General features: G+C 35.6%; 1 protein-coding gene across 1 annotated transcript in view; it reads right to left on the reverse strand.

The window, feature by feature from the left end:
* PTPRD (protein tyrosine phosphatase receptor type D) overlaps positions 1 to 24,038 on the reverse strand; it is a 424,904-nt gene that overhangs the window by 174,062 nt on the left and 226,804 nt on the right. The window contains exons 4-8 of the mRNA XM_088019124.1: positions 20,455 to 20,643; positions 18,467 to 18,484; positions 16,750 to 16,860; positions 13,067 to 13,336; positions 9,725 to 10,306 (exon numbers count right to left, since the gene is read on the reverse strand). Coding sequence (XP_087875250.1) covers positions 9,725 to 10,306; positions 13,067 to 13,336; positions 16,750 to 16,860; positions 18,467 to 18,484; positions 20,455 to 20,643 — 1,170 coding nt within the window. The remainder of the gene's footprint in view (positions 1 to 9,724; positions 10,307 to 13,066; positions 13,337 to 16,749; positions 16,861 to 18,466; positions 18,485 to 20,454; positions 20,644 to 24,038) is intronic.

A 24,038-nucleotide genomic window follows, 5' to 3' on the forward strand; every position in this document is an offset into this window, starting at 1 on the left:
TACACTTGGAATCAATATTGTCTAAATCATAACAAGTGCTATATACATAAAATCCATTGTTATTTTACAACCGAGAACTTGTTCTCTAGCATTGCATTTAACTTTCAAAATTATTTCCGATTAGGTTTATAAAATCCCACCTTTATTCCATTAACGAAACCTACTGGTAAACCGGAATCACGTGGTATTTTTCTCACCAACCCCACATTTTGAAAAAGAGGTTAAAAAAAAAAAAACTATCCCTTATAAATAATTACTTCTACTCCCTAATTGACTTTCTTTTTAAAAAGATTTTATTTATTTGTCAGAGAGCGAGTGACAGAGAGAGAGCACAAGCAGGGGGAATGGTAAGCAGAGGGAGAAGCAGGCTCCCCACTGAGCAAGGAGCCTGAAGTAGGACTGGATCACAGGACCCTCACTAGTCCCTAGTGAGATGGAGCTAAGTTACTACACAAATTAAAAAGTTTAGAGAATATGTTTATTATCAGACATACAGTAATTTAGCAGATGTCATGTATAATTCTCATATTAGTCATTAAAACCCATGCAATAGACAATTTGAAAGAGCTATGTGTCAGATGTATTAAAGAATGGGACATATATCCAGTTTAAAACACTTTACTCAAATTCTGTATTAGAAGAGGTTTTACTAACCCCAACCTCCTGGTTAACATCAAATCCCATTAGGTCCTCTATCCCTTATACATAAGGGTAATGTAGTTCAGGGCATCACTGACCCAGCTAACCTTACTTTGTCCTTGGCCAGTGTCTGTTCTGATCGGTTGGTGCCCAGGCCATGCTAGCCATTAACTATTCTGATCATTACCCCTGATACTGTGGCGCATCTTAAAGTGCTATAGCTGACCATATGCCCATATTCTCACAAGTATATTCTGTGTATATTTAATAAAAAACAAGAACAATAATACTTTATACTAGAGGGAAAAAAACATGTGAAGTGTTTTTGGTGAATGGGCATAAACACTGAAAAACTTAGGAAAAATAATATACTTTGTAACTGATGTATGACTTCAATTTCTTTTTTTTTTAAGATTTTATTTATTTGAGAGAGAGAGAATGAGAGATAGAGAGCACGAGAAGGAAGAGGGTCAGAGGGAGAAGCAGACTCCCTGCTGAGCAGGTAGTCCAATGTGGGACTCGATCCCGGGACTCCAGGATCATGACCTGAGCAGAAGGCAGTCGCTTAACCAACTGAGCCACCCAGGCGCCCTCAATTTCTTAAACAATACTTGAAGCATCATTTTCCTTAGTAAGAAGATTTTGGAAATAAAAAATGTTTTTTTTTCTTTTTCTATAAAAGTCATCTCTCTGTAATATGACTAAAATAGTCTTTTATTTAAAAGGACATCAAAGTCTAAACAGATCTACCAGAACGGTTTCCAGTATTCCTATTTTATTCTTCTGTCTGGTGTGTTAACCTGTGTGTGTGTGTGTGTGTGTGTGTGTGTGTGTGTGTGTGTGTGGGCATGTGCGTGTATGTACCTTATGTGCAGGCATATAATTTCATGTTTGGACTGATGCATAAGGCAACCGATAGTCAGTTCTTCTTATTTTTAATTGCATTCATCATCTTTTTTCCTTTTTTATCACAGGCCTTGAGATACTCATTAATTTGATGGCTCTGTGAACATACTTTCTAAACAAGGTATCTTTTTTTTTTCTCTGTAAGTACTCGCCCAGTGAGAGACCTAACACAATCATCCAGATTGAGAAATGGAGACAAAAAAAGATCAAAGATCAAGAGCAAGGGTTGGTGGAGGGCGGGGGGAAGAGGGGAAAAATAAACAGGAAAATAGCAAAGCAAATAGAGAACGCATTAGTTCTAAACAGGAAATACCAAAAGCCTGGCAGGAGCAACAATGGAAGCCAAGAACAATCAGACAGATGGGGAAGTTATGATTGGATTTTAATATTCAGATGATTACAGGGGTTCTCAGCCTAAAAATACACACACATATGCATATGTGTGTGGTCACTTCTCTCTCTCTACTTTTGTTTCCTTTTTTTCTTTCTCCCAACTTCCACAAATCTGAGAAAGAAGAAATCCTTATGATAACTCCTGACTTAGACCAAACTGGAACACAGTATTGTCAAGAATTAAAAACATGGACAGAACTGAAGGGCTACTCTCAGGATTATAATTGCCTGTTATGTATTTCCTCCCTGCCTAATGCTAATAATAAATTGACATTGATTGAAAACATCTTGGGAATCTAATTAACTTTTTCTTATTTAACCTGTTTACTTTTTTTGCTTTTAATTTGTCTTGAACAAATTCCCAGTGGGTCTCAATGTTTCATCCTTGTTTAGTGAGATAAACTTCATCTGACCCTCCAATTCTATTAAGACACCTCTTCCTCTAAATAATGAATTAAACAAGTTCAAAGCTTCAGGGGGTGTACATTTCATTTTATTCTTGGACAAAATAAGTAGTGGTCAGATGACTTCAAATAATATATACAAGGTTCTCCTCCTTGGCTTCTATCTTGCCCTTCTTTTGAAGTGGTCTGGAGGGTAATTTAATTTACTAGATGTTAAACTTGTGATAGAAGTACAAATGCCTAGGGCACCTGGGTAGCTCAGTCAGTTAAGAGTCTACCCTCAGCTCAGGTCATGATCCCAGGGTCCTGAGATCCAATCCCACATCAGGCTCCCTGCTCAGCCTGCTTCTCCCTCTGCCCCTCCCCTCTGCTCCTGAGCTCTCTCACTCTCTCTCTCAAATAAATAAATAAAATCTTAAAAAAAAAAGAAATAAGAAATAAAAATGTCCAGAGGTATCAGGCAGATCACTTAGAGACCAGGTGGGGTATGGGGCCAATGGGAGAGTGCCTGGCCCACCTGAAGGAGTTGGTAGTATTCGGCACCAGCAGATTGCAGCTTTGTGGAATGTTGGTCAAAGCTTGCCTAAACTTCTGATTTTTCAACAGAAGTTGATAGTGAATCTTCTAGGTGAAATATTTCCATTTTTAACCATTGGAAATAATTGAATTAATTTAAATTAATTGAAAAACACGATAGGGGGCAAATTATGTCTACAGGCGAAATCCAGCAAATGGACCAGTGCTTTAAAAGACCTTTTTATTATATCAGGCTCTATGTTCATAAACACCTTAAGGTGCCACTACTTAGATCTCCCTGGGAATTGAAGATTCACTTAGAGATGCTTCCTCAGAGTCATTTAGCCATAGTTGAAACAACCACAATAAAACTGTGGCATCAAAGTAAAAGAAAAAAGCTGTGAAATTAATGGATTTATTTTTACATTCCTCAAACATAGTAGTCCTAATGATCATAATATATGTATATGAAGAAGCACTTTAGGGGGCTCCAAATGGTCTTATTTCTCTGTACTATTTGGAAACACAGGGAGTACTTCATGTTCTGTTAGACTTGTATATCAATTATGGTGGCTTCAGATTTTATTAACATTTATGTTTGTATTATCTACCCCCTCCTTCCCTCCTCTTTCTCTCTCTCTCTTCAAATGTTCTCACAGTCTTTACACCCCAACCTTACTGGCATTCTTTTATCTTCACTTCTTCTTTGCCTGTGTCTATTTTACTTTTATTTAAGAGCTTTTCTGTGTTATAGCATTTCCCTCACCAATTAACTGAACATAAATTTTATAGGAAACTCTGAGATTCTGGAAACTCATGGGAAAAATTTAAAAAGCCCATCCAGAAACTTCAGTGCAATCATTCTTCATTAGCAAGAGAGATGTGATATTATTGACCATAAACCAAATTTAGCATTTAGATGTGGGCAGAGGAAATGGAGGTAGAACTTATAATTTTTCCTTAAAACTATATTTAAGAAATGTTTGTATTCTGTAAAGTGGTGTCAACATTATGCTTTTCTTCTTGATAACTTAATGTCCACAAGGAAATACAAATATTAGCTATCAATTCTCTAAAATAAGATTATAAACCCATTGATGAATGTAAAGTATTTGAGTAGTACTACTATTATACTCCATATAAATACCTGAAGGCAACTCAAAGATAGAGAATAGAGAATGAATGAGAGATGAAGGGAGTATCTGTATGTCATCTGAAATGCTGATAATATTAGAAGATATCAATACTTAAGTAAAATTAAGCAAATATCTCTAAAGAGATAGGGGTTAACATGTAGTAAATGGCTAGCCAACAATTTCGCTTAGCCATATTATAAATACGAAATATTATCAGAGAAAGTAGGAAACCTATTATTGTGAAAATACTTAGTTCTTTAATAAGGCACACTTTTGAAAATATATCTAGCATTTTAATAAATGATAACAATAATAAAAGCAACACCAGAATTAGTAAAACAAAACAACACCAGAGGAAGTAAAACAAAACAAAATTCAAAACAAGGAGTCTGATTTGTAAGTGCCAAAAATATATCATTGATAAAATAAGTATTTAATACACAAGCACCTGCACACATCTTACTCTCAATTGTCATTAAATATTGTGTGAAAAGTTAAATTTTATTAGATTTGTATTTACATCCAGAGCTTCTTTACTAAGATTCCTTTTAGCTCCTTTGCCAAAATTATTTTAAGAATGAATTTAAATTGGACTCATAACTTGGGAAATTGGAAATCAGTCTTTTTCTAGTTTGCTTATTCAGGCCTGTTGACATATACTAATGAAATGCTTTAGTAAGTTCTGGAAACCTAAACCGTCATGTCTCTAAATGTCATAGTTTTTTGTTGTTGTTGTTGTTTTTACTTTTTTTTTTTTTAAATAACAATTCTGCAATGCCCAGAATTTGGAGTAGAATTAGCTTCTTCAAGATAGCAGGAGAGGAAGAATGAAGGGGAGTAAGTCAGAGGGGGAGATGAACCAGGAGAGATGATGGACTCTGAAAAACAAACTGAGGGGTCTAGAGGGGAGGGGCTGGGGGGATGGGTTAGCCTGGTGATGGGTATTGAGGAGGGCACATTCTGCATGGAGCACTGGGTGTTATGAACAAACAATGAATCATGGAACACTACACCAAAACAAATTATGTAATATATGGTGATTAACATAACAATAAAAAAATTAAAAAAAAGAATTAGCTTCTTCAAAAAGTTTAAAGTTGGTACTCAGTATTTATTTAGTAGATATACATAATTCTTTTCCTTCCAGAGGCCTATACTATTAATGTATACACATAGAAATCAAGAATCTTTTTCCAAGAATCTGTTAAATGCACAGAAAAATTAGAGGTCAGATATGTTTTCTAAAGAAAGAAAAAAAAACAGACATTAGGATTTAATAGATTTAGAATGGCTCCAATTAGCATGAACATCAGGCAACATTTTAGGGCATTAGGTTTTAGATGTAATTCACTACATTCTTTATCACAGTTTTATTTGTACTTCTTTTATACAATATAGTTACTGTATATTCTTATTATAATTATCTATACAAGAAACTATATAAAAAGGCATCCTTTCAAAATGTGTATTCTAACAGCAGAAATCTTTTTCTAGCACAATATAAATTCTTCCCTTAACAATGGCATATATACTGCATTCTCCACATTTTTAAGGTAAATTAGTGGCAAGTGACTGTAATGCCAAGAGTTAAAGCTGTGGAAAAACTGGAAGATTAACCTGTGTTTCTAGAACATAATTATTTTAACCAAGATATTTTCATATCGAAAACCACTTAAAAATTACTTAATATTATCAACTGTATGAATAGTCATGATTAAGGGGAAATATTATTGACTATAAATAGATCATATATCGATTTTCTACATTATCAGAAATACATAAATTGCTATCAATCCTCCATTTACATCTATATGTTAACAGTAATCTTAGATGAGATCAAAAGTTATAACTTCCCTCTTAAAGTCAATTTTTTACTACATACTCTTTTTTCAGAGTCCAATTTTAAACAAAAACAGGACTATTAGTGCCAGCGAATTAAAGATAAAAAATGAAATGAACTGCTTTCAGATATAGAAGACATAGAAATTTATATCTTTGTATATATGAAATTAAAATATACTTGAGAAATTTATATATCTTAGTAAATTTTCATAGGTTTGGGAAAGATAAAATTGCAGTGAAAATAATTATATCCTCAAATTTTCTATAGCCTCTCTAAGAGAATATCTCATAATGATTTTATGTTTTTCCCTAGCTATGATTCTAAGAAATAGTTAGCAAGAAAAAAAAGGAGCAGCTCAGCATTAATTATATTAGAACTAACATCACTGTATTTGGCAGGTGTCCACTAACATCAAATGGCCTTTGTTAATTAAGCCTAGGGAACAGATCAAATCATTGTGCTATTTTGGAAGGTTTTCTTAGCCTATTGATTTGGCAGGCACAAGTCATTATGTCATTATATATCTTCTCAATCAATGGATATAGAAGTACAACTATTATACAAGGTTCTTGGAAATAATGTAAAAATATCACAGATTGGGCATTACTCTTCTAATGCATCTGTGACCCATTCATTCAGATTCTTCTAAGTTCAGAGTCCTTGGATCACATTAACTCAATATTCCCTGTTGTAGCACTGCCTTAACTGAGTTATGGCTTATGTCATATTATGTCCCTTGGTGATACAGAAAACCAAAATATGGTCTATTTGTAGGTCTATTTAAACATCAGTTCTATATCTATCAATAAACTGTGACCAACATCATTATTGTCTGTCTTCACTGTTCTGAATATAAAGATTCTCATTATTCCCAAGGATTCTTACAATTTGGTTGAATTTAGTTCCAGGAAGTATTTGGTGTCTAAGATACCTAAATCTTCCTGGTATCAGACAAAAAAAAGTTATAAAACATTATGGATTCTTATGTTTAAATATGTGGTTTGAAAACTTAACACCAAATTTGGCGATCAAGTATAATAACCTGTGAAAAGTGGTATACCTTTCACTACTTTCAGATAAGCTTATTTTTTTTTACATCTAAATGTTTTAATGTACTTTTGTACTAGGATAATATAATAGCTACCTCAAGTATTTCAAAGGTTAAATTACATATAATTCTTAAATAAAGATATGAATAAATGAATGACTGTGTTTACTGCCTCTATTTATTGAGCACCTGGTGGGCACAAAAATCTAGCAGGCACTGAAACTATCACAAAAGCAAATTATTAATTTGAAAATAATGATGCTTTAAAGTAGCTAGGGTACCTGGATTTAAATTCTGCTTTCCCACTTACCAACCTTATGACCGAAAAACAAGTTCCTGAATCTTCTTCAATCCTCAATTTACTCATTGGAAAATGGGGTAATTCCACATCTACCTAACTGGGTAGTTATATTGATACATGGAAAGTTCACAGCAGAGTATCCAGCATATGTAGCTGTTTTTATTATGATGATGATTATATATTACTTATTAAATTATAAAATGTTTCTATCCATTACCTAATTTATAGCACTGTTATGGGTTGAAGTGTAACCCACAAAATTTCATATATTGAATTCCTAACCCTTAGAATGTGACCTTATTTGGAAATAAGATTTTTGCAGATGTAATTATTTAAGATGAGGTCACTTGGTTGGGCCCTTATCCATTATGATGGAAATCCTTATGAAAAGGGGGGAATTTGGACAGAGAGCCACACACACGGGAAGAACACAATGTGACAATGAAGGCAGAGATCAGGGTGATGCCTCTCCAAAGCAAGGAACAGCCAAGATTACTAGCAAAACAACAGAAGCTAGGAGAGAGGCCTGGAAGACGCCCTGAGAAAGAACCAATTCCATGCACCTTGATCTCAGACTTCTAGCCACCAGAATGGAGAGACGGTAAATTCCTGTTCAAGCCACCAGTCTGTGGTATTTTGTTACAGCAGCTGCAGAAACCAAATACCACCTCTAAATTCTATAAGGTGGTTATTATTTTTGATGATGAGAAAACTGAAGTTCAGAGAAATGAAGTAACTTGTCCAAGGTTATAGAGCTAAAAATGCTAGACCAGGATTCAAACTCTGGTTATATTACTCCAAGACTAGGGATTTTTAAAATATCACCACTGAGGGGCACCTGGGTGGCTCAGTCAGTTAAGCATCTGACTAGTGATTTCAGCTCAGGTCCTGATCTCACGTGTGGTATGATTGAGCCCTGTGTCTGGGCTCCATGCTCAGCAGGGAGTCTGTTTGAGTTTCTCTCCCTCTGCCCCTCCCCACCTCTCTCTCTCCCTCTCTCTTCTCTCTTTCTCTCTCAAATAAATGAATCTTTAAAAAATATATCACCATTGAAAAATCAGAAAAACTAAAAGTGGATCACAGGTATATGTTCTTAATATATATTTTCTGTTATCTTTAAATAGTTAGAGAGCTGCTAAAATAGTGTAATAAAAAATAATCTCATAACAATTGACCAGTTTTAGTCAAGAAAAAGAACAAGATACACAGATTTCTACATTTTCCAATATGAGATATATAGAAAAATTAATCTACAGTGTTTTTCTGTATATTAATATAGCAAATAAGTACAGAAGAACTGCAAAAGCCAAGTAGGGAAAATATATGAATGTTTTTTAGTATAATTGTGATAAGGTATATTTTTTATAGCTATACTTCATATTATTAGACAAAATAATAAATCCACGAGGAAACAGCAAGAACACAACAACAGTATAAAAAATAAAACAAAGTCAGGCAGGCTGTAAATATGTTCTGAGATCTCCAGTAGCCAGGGAAAATAGGTAAACACCCTCAGTGACATGATTCATAAGACATGAAACATGAAAACAAGTTAGGGTTAAACATAGGTTTATCTAGTTCTGACACCTCAGAAAATTCATTCCCAAGGTTACCAATGAGTTATACCTACAGATTATAACTACTCTGTCTAATAATATGTTTCTTAATAATATGGTTTTTATGTAGATTCTCAGAACAAACCAATAGCATACTGCCAAAACACTGAGACTAACGCAAGTTATGAGGCACCAACACCTCATAGGAGTCAAATTAATAGCTCTCAGATGTTCAAGAATAAACTTTAGAAGAAAGTTGCTATGTCATATTCTCAACCTAAGACAAAATTGATCACTCTGAATCAAAGACCAGAGGTCTTATATCTGCTTATGAAAATAAAACCACTGGAAAGGCCAAGTGTTTCTCCATAAAATAGTGTGATGTTTGCCCGAATGCCCAGTAAAATGAGTCACTGAGGCCCCAAAGTTTGATCTAGGATCTTGATAACTGTCTTTCTCCACCCATGAAGCCATACAAAGAAAAAAAAGTCAAAAATCCATTAGGAGAGTATTTTTAGTGGGTAGTTGCTTGGAAAATAGAAGACATTTAAATGTGTAAGGCCCCCTGACAAATGGTTTTATTTTTAAGTTTATCTTGAACCACCCAATCTTTCATAAGTTAAATAATTTTGTAAGAGTATTCTATCAGAGTCACTAGTATAAAGCAAGATAGTTCTATTCTCAAAATGCTGCATGGAGGATGCACTCATCCATCTCATTCAGAAAAATCTTCAAGTCATTTGGGTACAAATTTTTTAAAAAAGATGCTAAATGCATCCCTCTACTTAAAAGTATTACTTAGTCTTTCAGTACCCATGCCTGTTCTGCTCCAGATGTCTTATCTCAACCTCTCATTTAGAAACTCTAAGTCTCAAAAATTAAAATTCATACTTATCTTTGTACTTTCTTTGTTTTCACCATTCACACCTCTTAGCACCTACTCCTTCCCTCCTTCCTTACTCTCCATCAGAACCAGACTTACCTCCTGTCTGAGTGATGACTTGTATGTCACTTGAAAGAGGACCATCTCCAATTGAGGTAAAAGCCAGAACTTTGACAGAATATGTTTTCTGGGGCACTAAGTTGCCAATAGTAGTGATTTGGCTGTCAGCTACATTATGCTTCATCCAGTTGTTGACGTGCTGAGTGGGATCCATTGTATAATAAACTCTGTATCCTTGGATCTGTCCATTTGGTTCTTCAGGTTCCTTCCACTGTACCAAAATGGTGGTTGAACTTAACATCCGCGCCTGCACATCCCGTGGGGCACTGGATGGTGCTTGTTCTGAGGTTTGCGTTAGCACAGGCTCACTGGGAGGTCCCCGCCCAATGTTATTGACAGCAACAACCCTGAATTCATAATCCGAGTAGGGACTTAGTCCAGCGACACTGTAGCGTGTCGTTGCCACCCCATCAATTTCTTTGTAAGGTTCCTCAGAATTTTTAGGTTTATGTTGAATGATGTAGTAAGAGACAGGCTCAGGATTCCCAGAGTCCCACGTCAATGTGATGCTTGTGGCTGTGCTCTCAGTCACTACAGGAGTTCCTGGAGGTTTGGGTAAGGCTTAGGGGGAGAAAAAAAGGACAATGAATACGCATCAGCTCTAAGATATTACAAAGATCCATAAACTCTACTAATAGAATAACAGAATTATGTTATCTACTGAAGATTTGACTAGATTAAATAACAAAAGATTGTTTTCTAAGTGGGTAGGATGTATAGTAAGATGCATAGGGGACAAATCTCCTTTTGCTAGAAGCACATTAGGTCACTGTAATTTGAGGCTTGTATTCAAATCCACCAGTTATTAGTTATGTGATCCTGGATGCATTGCATAACCTCTTTTTGCTTTAGTTTTCACATGTGGAAAATGGGAAGAGCTACCACTGGATTGTATTGTACAGCTGGGTAACTGTATTTCATGAGTTCGCTGTGAAGATTAATGAGCTATTCCAGTAATGCTCTCAGAATGTATCCAGCACCCTCAAAAAACATTAATTGCAATTATTACTATTATTATAACCAAGAGTTTGGCCAATTAGCTTCTTGCTTCAGGAAATACATGATATAACTAAATACCAACATTAAAAATAACACAATTTGTTATATATTCAAATGGCATTAAATCACTATGGAAGAATAATATCCATATTGTTTTCCAGTTATAAGACATAGATAATATTACTATAATTAAAAAAAAAATATCTAGGAGCACCTGAGTGGCTCAGATGGTTAAGCATTGATGCCTTTGGCTCAGGTCATGATCCTCAGGTCCTGGGATGGAGTCTGGCTCCCAGCTCAGCAAGGAGCCTGCTTCTCCCTCTCCCTCTCCCTCTTCCCCTCTCCCCACTCACGCTCTCTGTCTGACTGTCTCTGTCTCAAATGAATAAATAAAATCTTAAAAAAAATAATCTAACCAAGAATTTTAAGGTAAGAAAGAATAGTAAATTTCAAATTGACTAATTTTAAATTCATGTTTTTAGTTAATATTCAAAAATGTTGAACTAAATTAAAGCATATTCACAAATAACTTTTTAAAGCAGTTTACTATCATAATGTGCAGTCTATATTCAATATCAATAATACCTGAAATTATAGCTACCACCTAACTTTTGGGAGAAAACCCAGAATGTAACACTCATATGATCAGCCCTTTCATACTCTTTTTCCTTGTCAACATAAAGGCAAAAAGTATAATACTCTCTAGAATGGCAGCTTTTCAAGAGTTGCAAATTTGTACTTGATTACATGTGTATCTCTAATACCTAGAATACTGCCTAGCAGTGTTAACTGAATGAACACCTAACTCAATGAATGAGTTGTGATACATCCTCACTCTCTTCCACTTGCTCTTTTTGTTTTGATTTACTTTTCTGCCTACAGGATTCACCCTTATATTTATTTATTTTTGAGGTGGAGAGGGTAGGGAATGGCAAGAGCCTGGAAAACAAAGATAAGAAGTTGAACAAGATATTATTAGTTAATGGGATTCCTGATTTTGAATTCTTGAAGGTCTTCAGTAAACCTTCAAATATTTGAAACTGAAATAGTTATTATAAGAAAGGTGATTCAATATTTGCATATTACTCTAAGAACTATAGAATTATAATATTTAGCCAAGGGATTTTCTGAAAATAATAATAAAAAGACATTTGAACAAATGTTCAAATATACTGGACTGACATTTTTCAAAAAGTAGATGATCCAAATTTTCCCTAGAAGTATTTCTGAATTATTAAGGTAAGTAAAAATATTGCTAATTAAAGGTGTGCTTACTGATACTTAACAGACGTTAGCTTTGCTATCACATTTATTGTACAGTATAGGTTTTGTGCCTATACTGTATGGATAAGTGTAAGTATGCTTAATATAGTTATGGATATCCAATACAACATTACTATTTTAAATGACTAAAATGTTGACAATGGCATGTACTTTTGTTCTCATGTCACATTATTGCTTTTTATATTGCATATATTTGATATATATGCTTGGTGGGGGATATGACACCAATTACAACATGTGTGTTACATTTTTTAGGATCATACTTCCTGGAAAGCAAAGATAATTTGTGTTCATTTTTGCAATAGTTCCAGACATTTGCAAGAACCTAAAGTCATCTTCAGTCTGACCCTTTTTACAAAAGTGTTCAAGAATTCTATAAACACTTATAAAAACAATTGGTACCCCACACACTTACTTTTGTTTTCTTTGTTTTAAAAATATTTGTGATATTTGTAACTTTGGTTACATTTAGTGCACTTAAATAAAATAATATTTTTTGAGCACTTCATGTATAGAAGATAAGAGATAAAGTTAAAATAGAACATAATGCCACTTACATTTTGATTTTTAATGACAAGACCCATCAAAATTTTAAAACATCTATTAGTAGATCATGTTGATTTAATTCTCTCTTTCTTTTTCTTTTGCCTTCATGGATTTGAGCATTTATTAATACTTACTTGCATTTTTCTATCATGTACTCTCACCAGAGTTCTGGATTAATATGAAACCTGTTTGCATCAGTTCTATCATATTGGTTGATAGTGTCTAACGTTTCTCATTCTGCCTGGTTAGTGCTCCTGCCCAGCGTATTGTTAAATATACTGATGATTATCATTACTTAGGCTATCAGTCCTTTTAAGAATCTCCTTACCTAGATACGTGTATTTTAAACGATACCATAGATATGATTAGACTTTGACAACTGAACTCAGATGAATTGATTCATTTTAGAATTCCAAGGGTAGACTTTGTAGGGACATTAGTCAGGAGACTTGAATGTACCCAGACCCTCAAAGCAAAAACCATTAAGCATACCTTTGACAGTGATCTGTGCTATTGCTTCAATGACACCCAGTGTTGACATAGCAACACAGGTGTAATTTGCTGACTGTCTCACATCATTCAGTTCTAGTACATTTCTTCCTATCGGCATATCATCTTCCGGTGTCAGATCTTCTGCCCCCAACATCCATTTCACATAAGGCATTGGTGACCCCACGGCCACACAGGTGATATTAACACTTCCACCTGGCATGATTTCATGGTTAGTAGGTGGGATAGAGAATCTTGGTGGGACACGGCGAACTGGAACAAAACACAAGGGAAAATGATAAAATAAAAGGCAAGATAAAGTGGCTTGTTAAACATATGACATGCACTGTACAAACACGATTAAACAATTGGAACATATTGTGGATTTTCCAAAAACAAAACAAAGAAAAACTATGGATAATACAGACCATACAAGTATGGTATGTGTATACACAGAAAAAAGTATTTAGTTTAGTCATTGGTATCTTAGACACATTCATACAAAAGTTGATTCAGACCTACAAGGGCCCCACAAAACAAAACAAACAAAACAAAAAAAACTATCTACAAACTAACAATACACAAAAATCATGCATAAGATAAACACAAAAACACATACATGCATGTATATAGCAAAGATCTTATGCATGCATGTATGTGCAGAAAAGGGGGCTGGAAGGTCACCAGCAGGTTTGAGTATCAAAACCAACTTCAGTGCTGTGCACTTCCAGTTGATGTGAATGTATGTGTGGGACCACATTGTCACATCCCAACCCTGGAAAACATCATCTAGAGGACACGAAAGTGCAATTTATTTGCTTTCAGACTCAGAGTGGATGCAGCCTCAAGACCTCCACTAACACTGGAACACACACGGAAATATATACACATATCAATTTATGCTCACAGAAGAAGAAACAAAGCCAATGCCAGTAGAGATACTGGATTGGGTCATGCAAGGCATGCACAAGATGAAGTCTCGAGGCCCGTGCTTAGGACAATGGGGAAATGGCTGGAATCCAAGACAACAATGACAAAAGAAGAAATAACAAGGTAACGGCACTAAACATAAAAGGAGGAGGTAAAATACAGTGACTGAAACAGGGATTTAAGTGATGATAAGGCTCAAAGAAGGAATACATTAGATTAAGCTAGGTTGTCAAAGATAAGAATTGCAAATTCAGGAAGGGAGCTGGGTATTTCACGTTTAAGATTCCACTCAGTTCATATCTAAGGTAAAATGACATAGATGATGGTAACAAAATCGGGTAAGAGGCTTTTTATGCTTATATTCAATTGGAAGGACACTGGGTCTAAAACATACAATGAAACATGATATTGAGAGAAGAGGTCATATTAAAGCAATGCAACACAGAAAAAATTACCAAGCAATTATAGTTCAGTGTTCCTGCTTCAGATAATCTGCATGTTTATGTATGCTTAAGTACATGTGTCTTGGACAAGGAGAGGACAAGAGACAAATAGGCTTCATCTTGGGCTCTTATTGGCAAAACATTACACGAAGAGTATTTTAGATCAAGAGGTAATCATTAGGAGCATACCTTAAATATGGATAATAAAGTGATTTTTTAAATTATAAATAAGTCAATAAACAAACAACCTCATAACCCCAAGAAAATGATAAGTAAATAATTCTGTCTGTAAACTTTTTGGCTGTCATTAAGGTTGAGATAAACCTCCACTGATTCGAGAGGGCTTGCTGTGATGGCCTCACGGGTGAATGACAGGCAGAGGAGAAGAGAGAGCTAGGCATGCCTCCTGCAGCCAATTCACAGGTTACACAAAGCAAGCAGGAGCCACGGGAGGCTCTACGGTGTCAAAGAACATATCAAGAAAATAGAGGATAGTTTAGTCTTCATGCTTGGGATTAGGGGAACAACTACAAAAAGTCATTCTATGGGCAGCAGGCATCCTTGTAAGACAAAAATTAAGGTGAGGCAGGAGACGGGAAGAGTGGAGCAGGAAGGAAAGCAGGAACACTGACCGAGTTCATGGGACCTGAGAGAGTTAAGTGTTACCAGTTACCATGCACCCAGGTACATTCTCTCCCATCATGCACCACGGTTAGATACCACCAGCAAGCACTGGAAGCCATGGCCAGGGCATTCTCTGCTAAAACATACCATTAACCAAAAGAAGACCACAATGCAGCTACATTCATTTCATTTGTATTCTTTGTTATTGGTTTAATTAAGAGTTTTGTAAGGTGGGTAAAAAGTAAAAAACACACCAACCTTCTCGCAGCTCTGAGGGATGTAGGGGGTTTGATGCAGAACACAATGAAATGAGGAAAGGAGAAAAACAAGGGAAACACAGAGAGAGTAAAAAGGCCATATCAAGGCTTTCAACTGCTACTTGAATATCTTTATTTGCTCTAGTTAATCCTTCCTACCTCAGCTGAAAACGTTAGCAACGCCTCATGGACTAATACGGTATTAGAAACAATAGCTAGCATCATTTTGAAATTTTTCCATTGAAGAAGGTTCACATGCCTCATGCAGCAAAGGAGGTCACCGTTGTAAGAAAAAGGATCAAGGGGCTTTCAAGGAATTTGGAGAAGAAATGGTTTCTTCATATTCTCCCACCCCAGACTCCAGAGAAAGATAGGAGAGGAAAACAGCCCCACAGAAACAAAATTATCTCAAACAAAAATTTCAAAATCAAGCTAGGTATTTTCCTGAGGAAACCCATCTTATTGTAACTTAAAGCCCTTGCAGTCTTTAATCTATTCCCACCCCCACCCATGCCTTTTGTAGTTATTCACAGACACGTAGACCAGGAATAAGAGCATTTCCATTGAACAAAAAGCTATAGGAACGAGCTTTGGAAAACTCTGGGGAAGAAGAAATACTTCTTTCTAAATGAAATGAAAGGCAGAGCCATTCATAAGCTCAAAATGTAACCATTTATATTAGTTTATGAGAAAATATGAATGTATCCTTATAAGTCAATTCTTGTCCCAAGGACAACTAAGATTATTTGTTAAAAATACAATCAGGGTTCCAGGGCAATTGAAAATTAAACTTTTCAGAATATTAATAACTTTTTAAAATGTGTGCAAATATATGCATAGACATATGCACATACATAAAACCACCTGTTCATAAATTTTAAAAAGTATAAAAAGAAAGGAAATATAATTGTGTTATTTGCATGGGAGCACCTTTTCTTTTTGTTTGTTTTTTTGTTTTTAAGTTAGCAGCTTTATCCTTACAGCTCTGCAGCAGAGGTCTTGAAGACATAAACACTTTTATGCTTGGAGTTGCACAGAAAACTGATTAGTAGCACACCAAGCAATTATTTCAGGGTTTGATAAGGAAACAGAAGAGAAACAGCAACAGAAAAAAAAGAAGGAAAAGAAGAGAACTTCAAACAAATGCCAAGCATAGTTCAATCAATGCAGTAAAAGTAGAAATCGAGATGTAAAAATGCAAATATACTTACAAACTTCAAGCCTCAGGATAGGTTTTACTCAAAAGTCGTCATTTTTTTTTTTAACAATAGGGTTAAGATCTTTAATTCTCTATGTACTAAAATGCTTCAGCTACTGTAATTACTAGCATATCAGCTTGGTACCTACTGACATAACAACATAGATCTTGTGGGTCTCTCAACTCCCCCTGAGTCTTAATGAGGAAGCGATGCCAGGGTGACGTCATTCCTACCTCTGACATATAAATTGGCAGGGGCAGAATAGCGAGTGCCCGCGCTGTTGGTGGCAACACACTCATATTTTCCTTGGTCAGATTCTTCGCTCTGTTCGATCTGAAGGGCGCCTGTATGGATATAAAATATAGTGCCAAAGAGATGGTCAGAGAAAGCTTTCTCAGAGCAAAAAGCTAAACCTCTTAACAATATGAAAAGCCCTGCAAAGCGAAGGTCCGCTCAACGTCGATTCAATCTCTCGCTAAGGTGCACAGACAGAAAATGATGCGATGAGAAAAACATATAGAGATTATTTTTTTTTACATCATCAATGCTAGCATAAGAAAACAATTATCTCTTTTCCCAAGCAAGACTTCTAGTCATAATTAATATTCTCATTTCCTAGACTAATAAAATGAAGATGGGTGAGACTGCTTCAAGGAAGTATGGCTTTTAAATCAAACAAAAGATTAATTTTTGGTTTTGTTTTGTTTTGTTCCATTTTGTGGTACCAAAAGTGGCGCAAAATATAGGTATGCTCAAAAAAAACCAGGCCGGGTTTTCAAGAAAGTCTTCTGCTGAAGAAAGGCAAAAATACGCAGCAAGTACAAAAAGGCTGCACAAAGCAAAAAATTAAAATTAGTCATTATATATTATGAAAATATTACTTAAAGAAACAAAACTCCCTTAAGACATGCAGATTTTGAAGAAAAGAAAGACAGTTTGCCACGACTTACAATCATTTATTACATTTGCTGAAAAACAAAGAGCAGTTGAATTAGAAGGTTTTTAAAAAAGTTAAAAAGCACGGCCTATGCCAGTGAGAAAGAGCCAACCAACCACTGCTTGAGGACCTCGAGGCGGATCCCTTAAGACACCCATCAAAATCCACCAGTGGGATTAGCAGTGTGGTGTCACAAAGCCCCAAGAAAAATACAAAACAAGAATTCTAAAAGAAATGAACACTGAGTCAAAGTATGAAAAACCAGCAATATCACATACCACCAAGAATACTGAGCACCTTTTGTTTCCATAGCCTGAAGGACAGAAGATCCAAAAATCCAGAGGCGAGTAATCCAAGAAAAAAAGAAGTGGGGGGAAAAAACATTGCTGTCAGGTTGTAGGCGAGTGGGATCAGGTGGAAAGGGGAGTCATTCTTTGACTTTTAAGACAGTAAGAGAAAAAAGAATTGAAGAACAAAAGCAAAAACCTTTTGAAAGATAAAGACAAAAAGCAGATGTTCCAGGCTGTCTTCTGCATGTCTGCCACTGTTCTCCAGACCATCTTGGCTTTGGTCCAGAACAAGAACAGCTAAGGAAGAAAAAAATGATCTTTTTTTTTCTCCGATTGGACAAAAAAAAAAAAAAAAAGGAAAAAGAAGAAAAAAAAAGAAAAAAAGGAAAAAGGAAGAAGAAGAAAAGGAAAAAAAGAGGGACAGATGGTACGCTGTGACTGGTCTGTGGTCTAGAGACCTGGATATGCTTTCTTTGAAGCATATCACAACTTAAATAATCATTTCCATAAAGAAAGAAATGAACAAAACAAAGAGAAAAGGAAAAGAAAAGGAAAACTCACAATATGAGAGTCACTGATCATAACCAAACAGTACAAAGGGAAAAAATAAAGTTGATGGACATATTATTGGAATGATGTTGAAAACAGGACAAAGATGGGAGTAATGAGAGGACAGAAAGAATGAGCAAGATCATTCTGTGAACGTTAGTTCAGCACTCTTACCTCTTATTGGTGTACCACCTGGGTGGATAATATGAATGCAAATAAGATTAGAAAGAAGAAGCATTAGTACGAGAAGGAGGAGGCTAGGGCTGGGGAGAAGAATTAAATTAGATTTACAGAATTAAATAAGGTCTTAAAAGAAACTTGAATTACTATACTGGTAAAACAGGAATATATTAGATAGTATTATTAGATTACAAAAGCAAGTTGCATTATACCACAGAGGGCAAAGACCACAATAGGCATCGCTGCCTCTCAGAGAAGCAACTGAGTTCTTAGGTCTGGGGTCATATCAGGTTAGAATCATATCTTATATGCCTCATATTCTTAAAAAAAATAAATAAAAACTAAACAATACTTTTTAAAGACATAGTTTAGGAAAAATACTGGCTAATCTATTTAAGTATATATATAGATATGCATATATATATATACTGTTGTAGGAAATACTAATGACTAACTAGAAACAAACACTGTTGATTGAATATCTTATGCTTCTCACTATGCTACATTTGTGTGATACAACTTGTGTACTATTTTATTTTTCTAGACAGTGTTCTTACAATAACAGTTCTGTGGATGTGTGCATGTGTGCGCCACTACCAAGATCTGGTGTCTACACTGACAGTTAGTAAAATGCATGCCATGCATTTTATTAATAATAATAAAAATAATAATAATATTCTGGATATGGAAATTAGTGGGGTGAAGTGCGCTTCAGAACTAAGCACTTACCAATAGATTCTGGAGATTTAAATACGGAGAGAAGAAAGACAGCATAAAAATATTATTATATTCCTTATAATTTGGTACAAATTTTTCAGAGTTAAAGCTTTATATACTAAATCATCTATGTTACATGTGAATAATTAATTCTTTATTTACAATAACAGAATGCTAATCTACACAATTCTGCTGACAACAAGCAAAAGAGGCAGTTAACAAGACGCTTTAACATCACAGGACAGGTCAAAAGCTGAGAATTCTGGGAAGACAGGCAGTTAAGTTAAACAACTTAGAATTCTATATCAATATTACTCCCAACGTCAAAGTAAACCGCTTATTACTACATGTCCCAGGGAAATCACCCAGGGACAGGCTCTAAAATTTAAGAAATTTAGAATTATCTCTATTTTTAATCTAAAGAGAGCAAAGGAATGAACCTGGGATGGGGATGGGAAAGGGACAAAAGGGCAGCAGGGAGAGAGAGGAGAAAGCAGCAAAAGCTGGAGTCTACACCAAAAGCAGACTTCTGTAGATCCAGTCACTGGAGGGTTCAAAACTCTTTAGTGTGGGCGCACACTACTGTGGCTTATGTGTAGAAAATGCTCACTCACAATAATATAATAATAAAATTAATCAAAATCCCCTCCTTTCATTGGTACTTGGTAAAGGACTTTTGCAAAATACATCTCGTTACTCAGGAGATAACATTTCTGTGGTTTATGTATTAGTGAAAAGGAAGCAGATGTGACCAAACTTACTAAACTTTGGTACTTTGATGAGTTCAAATGCAGAAAAGACAGATAAAACACACTTTAATAAAACTGAATCATTTTAGTGTTTAATATGAATCTTTTGGTTTTTAATGGATACAATCATTGGAGCTCCTTGCAAGTTCTGAATGAAGTCCAATGTTGAAATAAATTTGTTCCAAAAGAAAACAGAGAAAGAAGAAAGAAAGAGGAGAAAATGGATCCATCAAATACTGCAAAAAGCAGTAAATTAAAGAATTATCAAAAATACAGTCACAGCAGTGAGCAATGAGGATTAAACAGAAGCTGCAAAACACAGAGAGAGAAAGACTCTGAAACAGGCTATGACATCACAAACATGGACAACACATTAAATAACAGAGAAAGAGAAGAGGGAGAAAAATCAATACCAAAAAATTAAAATAAAATAAAAATAAAAATAAAAATAAAGAAAGAGAAAGCTAAAAAAAAAAAATATCTTAAGAGTTAGTGGAAACAGTAACAAGACCCTACCTGATCGTAACTGCTTAATACGGCCATTGTTGTTGCTTGTGTCCACAGGTAAGAAATCTTTAAACCAAGTTATTTCTGGATCTGGATTCCCACTGGCTGCACAAAGCATGGTGGCAGTGCGTGTACGCTCGACCACCTTCAACTGTGGGCCCATGTCAATGGTAGGGAAGCCCCTGGGAATTTGATCCTCTGCAAGACAAAAGGTGATACAAACATTATGTTAACAAGTCAGACACTCAAGATTCAAGAGCTTTTGCCCACTAATCTTTCCCCTTACTTTACTCAGCATTTGTTGAGAAGCTAATACAAACCTGGCAACATTGCATTATCAGATTAGGATGTCACAATGTTGTTCCTGGCCAGAAGAATGCACCTTCTGTATAAGAGACCAATAACCTAACAAAGAGCTAAGGCACATGTGATAAAGACCATGATGAAAAAATGCATCTGGTTCTCTGGCATGATGGAGGGAAAAGAAATTACAGAATGTGTGCCTGAGAAGGTCAGTGAGTACCAAAGGAGGCTCTGAAATGGGCCTTTAAGAACAAGTGGAAGTATATTCCTCAGAGTAAGAGAGTATTTTCCTCTATTCCAAAGGCCTACACCATTTTCAGTCACTAAGAGCTGAAATTCCTAAATTTTGAATCCTCAGCCCATCCAAAGTTCACTTCTCCCTAACCTATATCAAAATTGTCCCAGATCAGGGTGCCTGGGTGGCTCTGTTGGTTAAGTGTCTGCCTTTGGCTCAGGTCACGGTCCCAAGGTGCCTGGGATTGAGCTCCGTGTCGGGCTCTCTGCTCGGCGGGAAGCCTGCTTCTCCCTCTCCCGCTCCCTCTGCTTGCGTTCTCAGTCTCTCTGTCAAATAAATAAATCTTTAAAAAAAAATGTCCTAGATCTTAGATCTTGCAAAATTAAAGTCCTCTTAAATCCCCTAAACATGATGATCCACATGACTAACTTGCATTACCAGATCTTCCAGCCAACATTAGAAAGGCATATCCTATCTTGAAGAAATTTCAAATTTGAAGGAGTTTGAGTTACATGGGTGATGATGATTATCCAAATTAGAACTTGGCTGTTTGTTTGAAAACCATTAGGAAACATTTCAAATTCTCATTGGGTCTGGCATTAATTTAATCAACCCTCCTTCATTACCTCTGATTAATTTTCATGAGCCTCCAATTCCAAAATTACTCAAAAGCACAAACACCAGTGAGAAAAAAAATTAGGACTCACCAGATATGGCACCTCACTTTTCCTTAGCTGTAGCCTGCAATTTCTGGTATGATCCTATGAGTTTTGCTGAAGTCTGGGTTATAATTTCTAGGGAAAAGCCTCCATTTTGATGCTTCCACTGTGTTGTCAGTCAGATCTATGTGTTCTCTACTGTCTCCCTTCTATCATTATACGATAAACTCAATCTCCTAAATCTAGCTAGCAAAATCCTTTTAAATCAGGCCCCATTTTTCTCTGCCTCTCATGAATGATATCCCCCACAGGCAAGTTTCTTCTCACACTGTAATTCTTAACCGTTTCCCAGACAAATCATGTTCACTAAGTACTCTGTGTCTCTGAAAAGCCATGCAGCCAAAATCACCTTCTTTGTAATAAAAAGCCTCTCAAATATATTTAATATTTTCCTCCTCAGAGCTATTGTATAGTAACTAAAATCCATTTTCTTGTACTTATTATCATCAGTTTATCTCCCTACACCATGTGTTCCTCCATGTCTCATTTGTATCCAAATCCCTTGCCATGATACTAGTCTGGATTACTTGACTTTTTTTTTTTTTTTTGAGAAAGAGAGACAGAGAGAGAGAATCTTAAGCATGTTCTACACCCAGCACGTGAGCCTGATGCAGGGCTCGATCTCACAACCCTGAGATCATGACCTGAGCCAAAATCAAGAGTCGGACCCTTAACCAACTGAGCCACCCTGGAGTCCCTGGATTACTCAACTTTGAATAGAACCTCCAATGATTCCCAAGGTTAAATATAAATATATCCTAGTGATTAAAAACTGGAAAAAAAAGTTTTTCTACTACATATAGTAGAAAACTACTTCTGGTAAAGAGTTGATCAGAGAAATAGCTCAGGACTATAGAGAGAGATTTTGAATAAATGAAAGTTAAAATATTACCAAAGAATAAACCTCCCAATAAAGGGAAGGTTTCCCTCAACAACAGCTCCAGATTATTGTAAGAGAAATTGTGGGGCTAAGAGAACAGGGAAAAGTGTGGACCCTGGCTCTCCCGCAGGGAGATTTATGAAAGAACAATGGAAGCTACTAAGGCAAGTTGAGTTTGACATCTCAATTCACTAGAGAATATTTTCCTGTCCCACCAGCTAGTTACAGCTGGAGACTAAAAAAGTTATAAAAATAGTTCACTTCAATGAGCAACATTTTAATTAATTTGAAAGATATGACTGTTTTGAGGAAGCAGGAATACAATCTGTTTATTTGAATGCTTACACATCATCAGCCAAGCAGAAGTCTATGGTAGACAAGTGTCAGAAACAATAGTTAAGAATGAAATTTCAAGATGATATTTCAGGGCTCCAAGTTGGAAAGTTAAAAATTGCAAATGGGATAGAGCATTTTGTAAATTAGACTAATTTTGATTACCTACTCCATTTGAATTTCATCAGGCTATTCTTTATGACTTTAAAGGTTTCATCAGTATGATGTATTTACATCTATAGCATTGTTCTACCGTTACTTAAAAAACAAAAGCATAAAGATCAATAGCCATTGTACCATACACATCACATTAAACATCTCACTTGGCAGCTATTGACAGAAAATGCTTCAAAGGAAAAAAATAATTCAAGTGCTCCAAAGTCAACTACACTGGCTTAGTTACCTAGAAATGAGTTTTTTTAAAAGCTCTTAGATTTTGTTATTTTCCATATTTAAAACCACCAATTTAGGTTAATAAAAAATCACCTTGAGATCCTTGAACTGATTCTGCATTTCCCAGGGCGTTGTATCTACCCCCCAGGCCTTTGAATACTAGTTACATTAGCATACATTAACAATGACCTACTAGTCATTACTTTTCTTCTACAGGTTCATCTCTCTGAAGAACCAAGCCAATATTCAGTACCAAGTGGCAAGTGTCAAAGACTTAAGATTGTTGCCACTTACTAAAGGCTCTTACTAAAGAAATCTAGAATTAATAACCATTTATAAGAAATGAAGTCCTCACCTTGGGGAGAGCTGACAAAATTGACTTGTGCCCTACCCAAAGCAGTCTAATACATTTGCATGACCTTTCTTTTTCCTTCTTGGCTCATAAAGAACACTCCAGAGCTCCCTTTTCATATACACAAGTGCACAACAAAGATAATCTTTCTTGCATACTAATCGGACAGTGGATGTAAAGAGTGTTCCTTTCTTATTTTTAATAAGGGTAATTAAATTCTATCCATCCCCCCTTTGCACAGAATCTCTTTGAATGTACTTTCTTCATTAAATTTTCATGAGAAACATCACAATGTAACAGATTCAAATAGCCAGAACTCTTACACGTTGACAGTTGTGGCTTGTTTCCAGTTTGACTGTCAGGTATTTGGCAATAAAA

This window comes from Eumetopias jubatus, unplaced genomic scaffold (assembly GCF_037043125.1).
Source record: "Eumetopias jubatus isolate StellerSeaLion01/CBP00866 unplaced genomic scaffold, mEumJub1_p1.0 scaffold_15, whole genome shotgun sequence".
NCBI classification, from domain to species: Eukaryota; Metazoa; Chordata; class Mammalia; order Carnivora; family Otariidae; genus Eumetopias; species Eumetopias jubatus.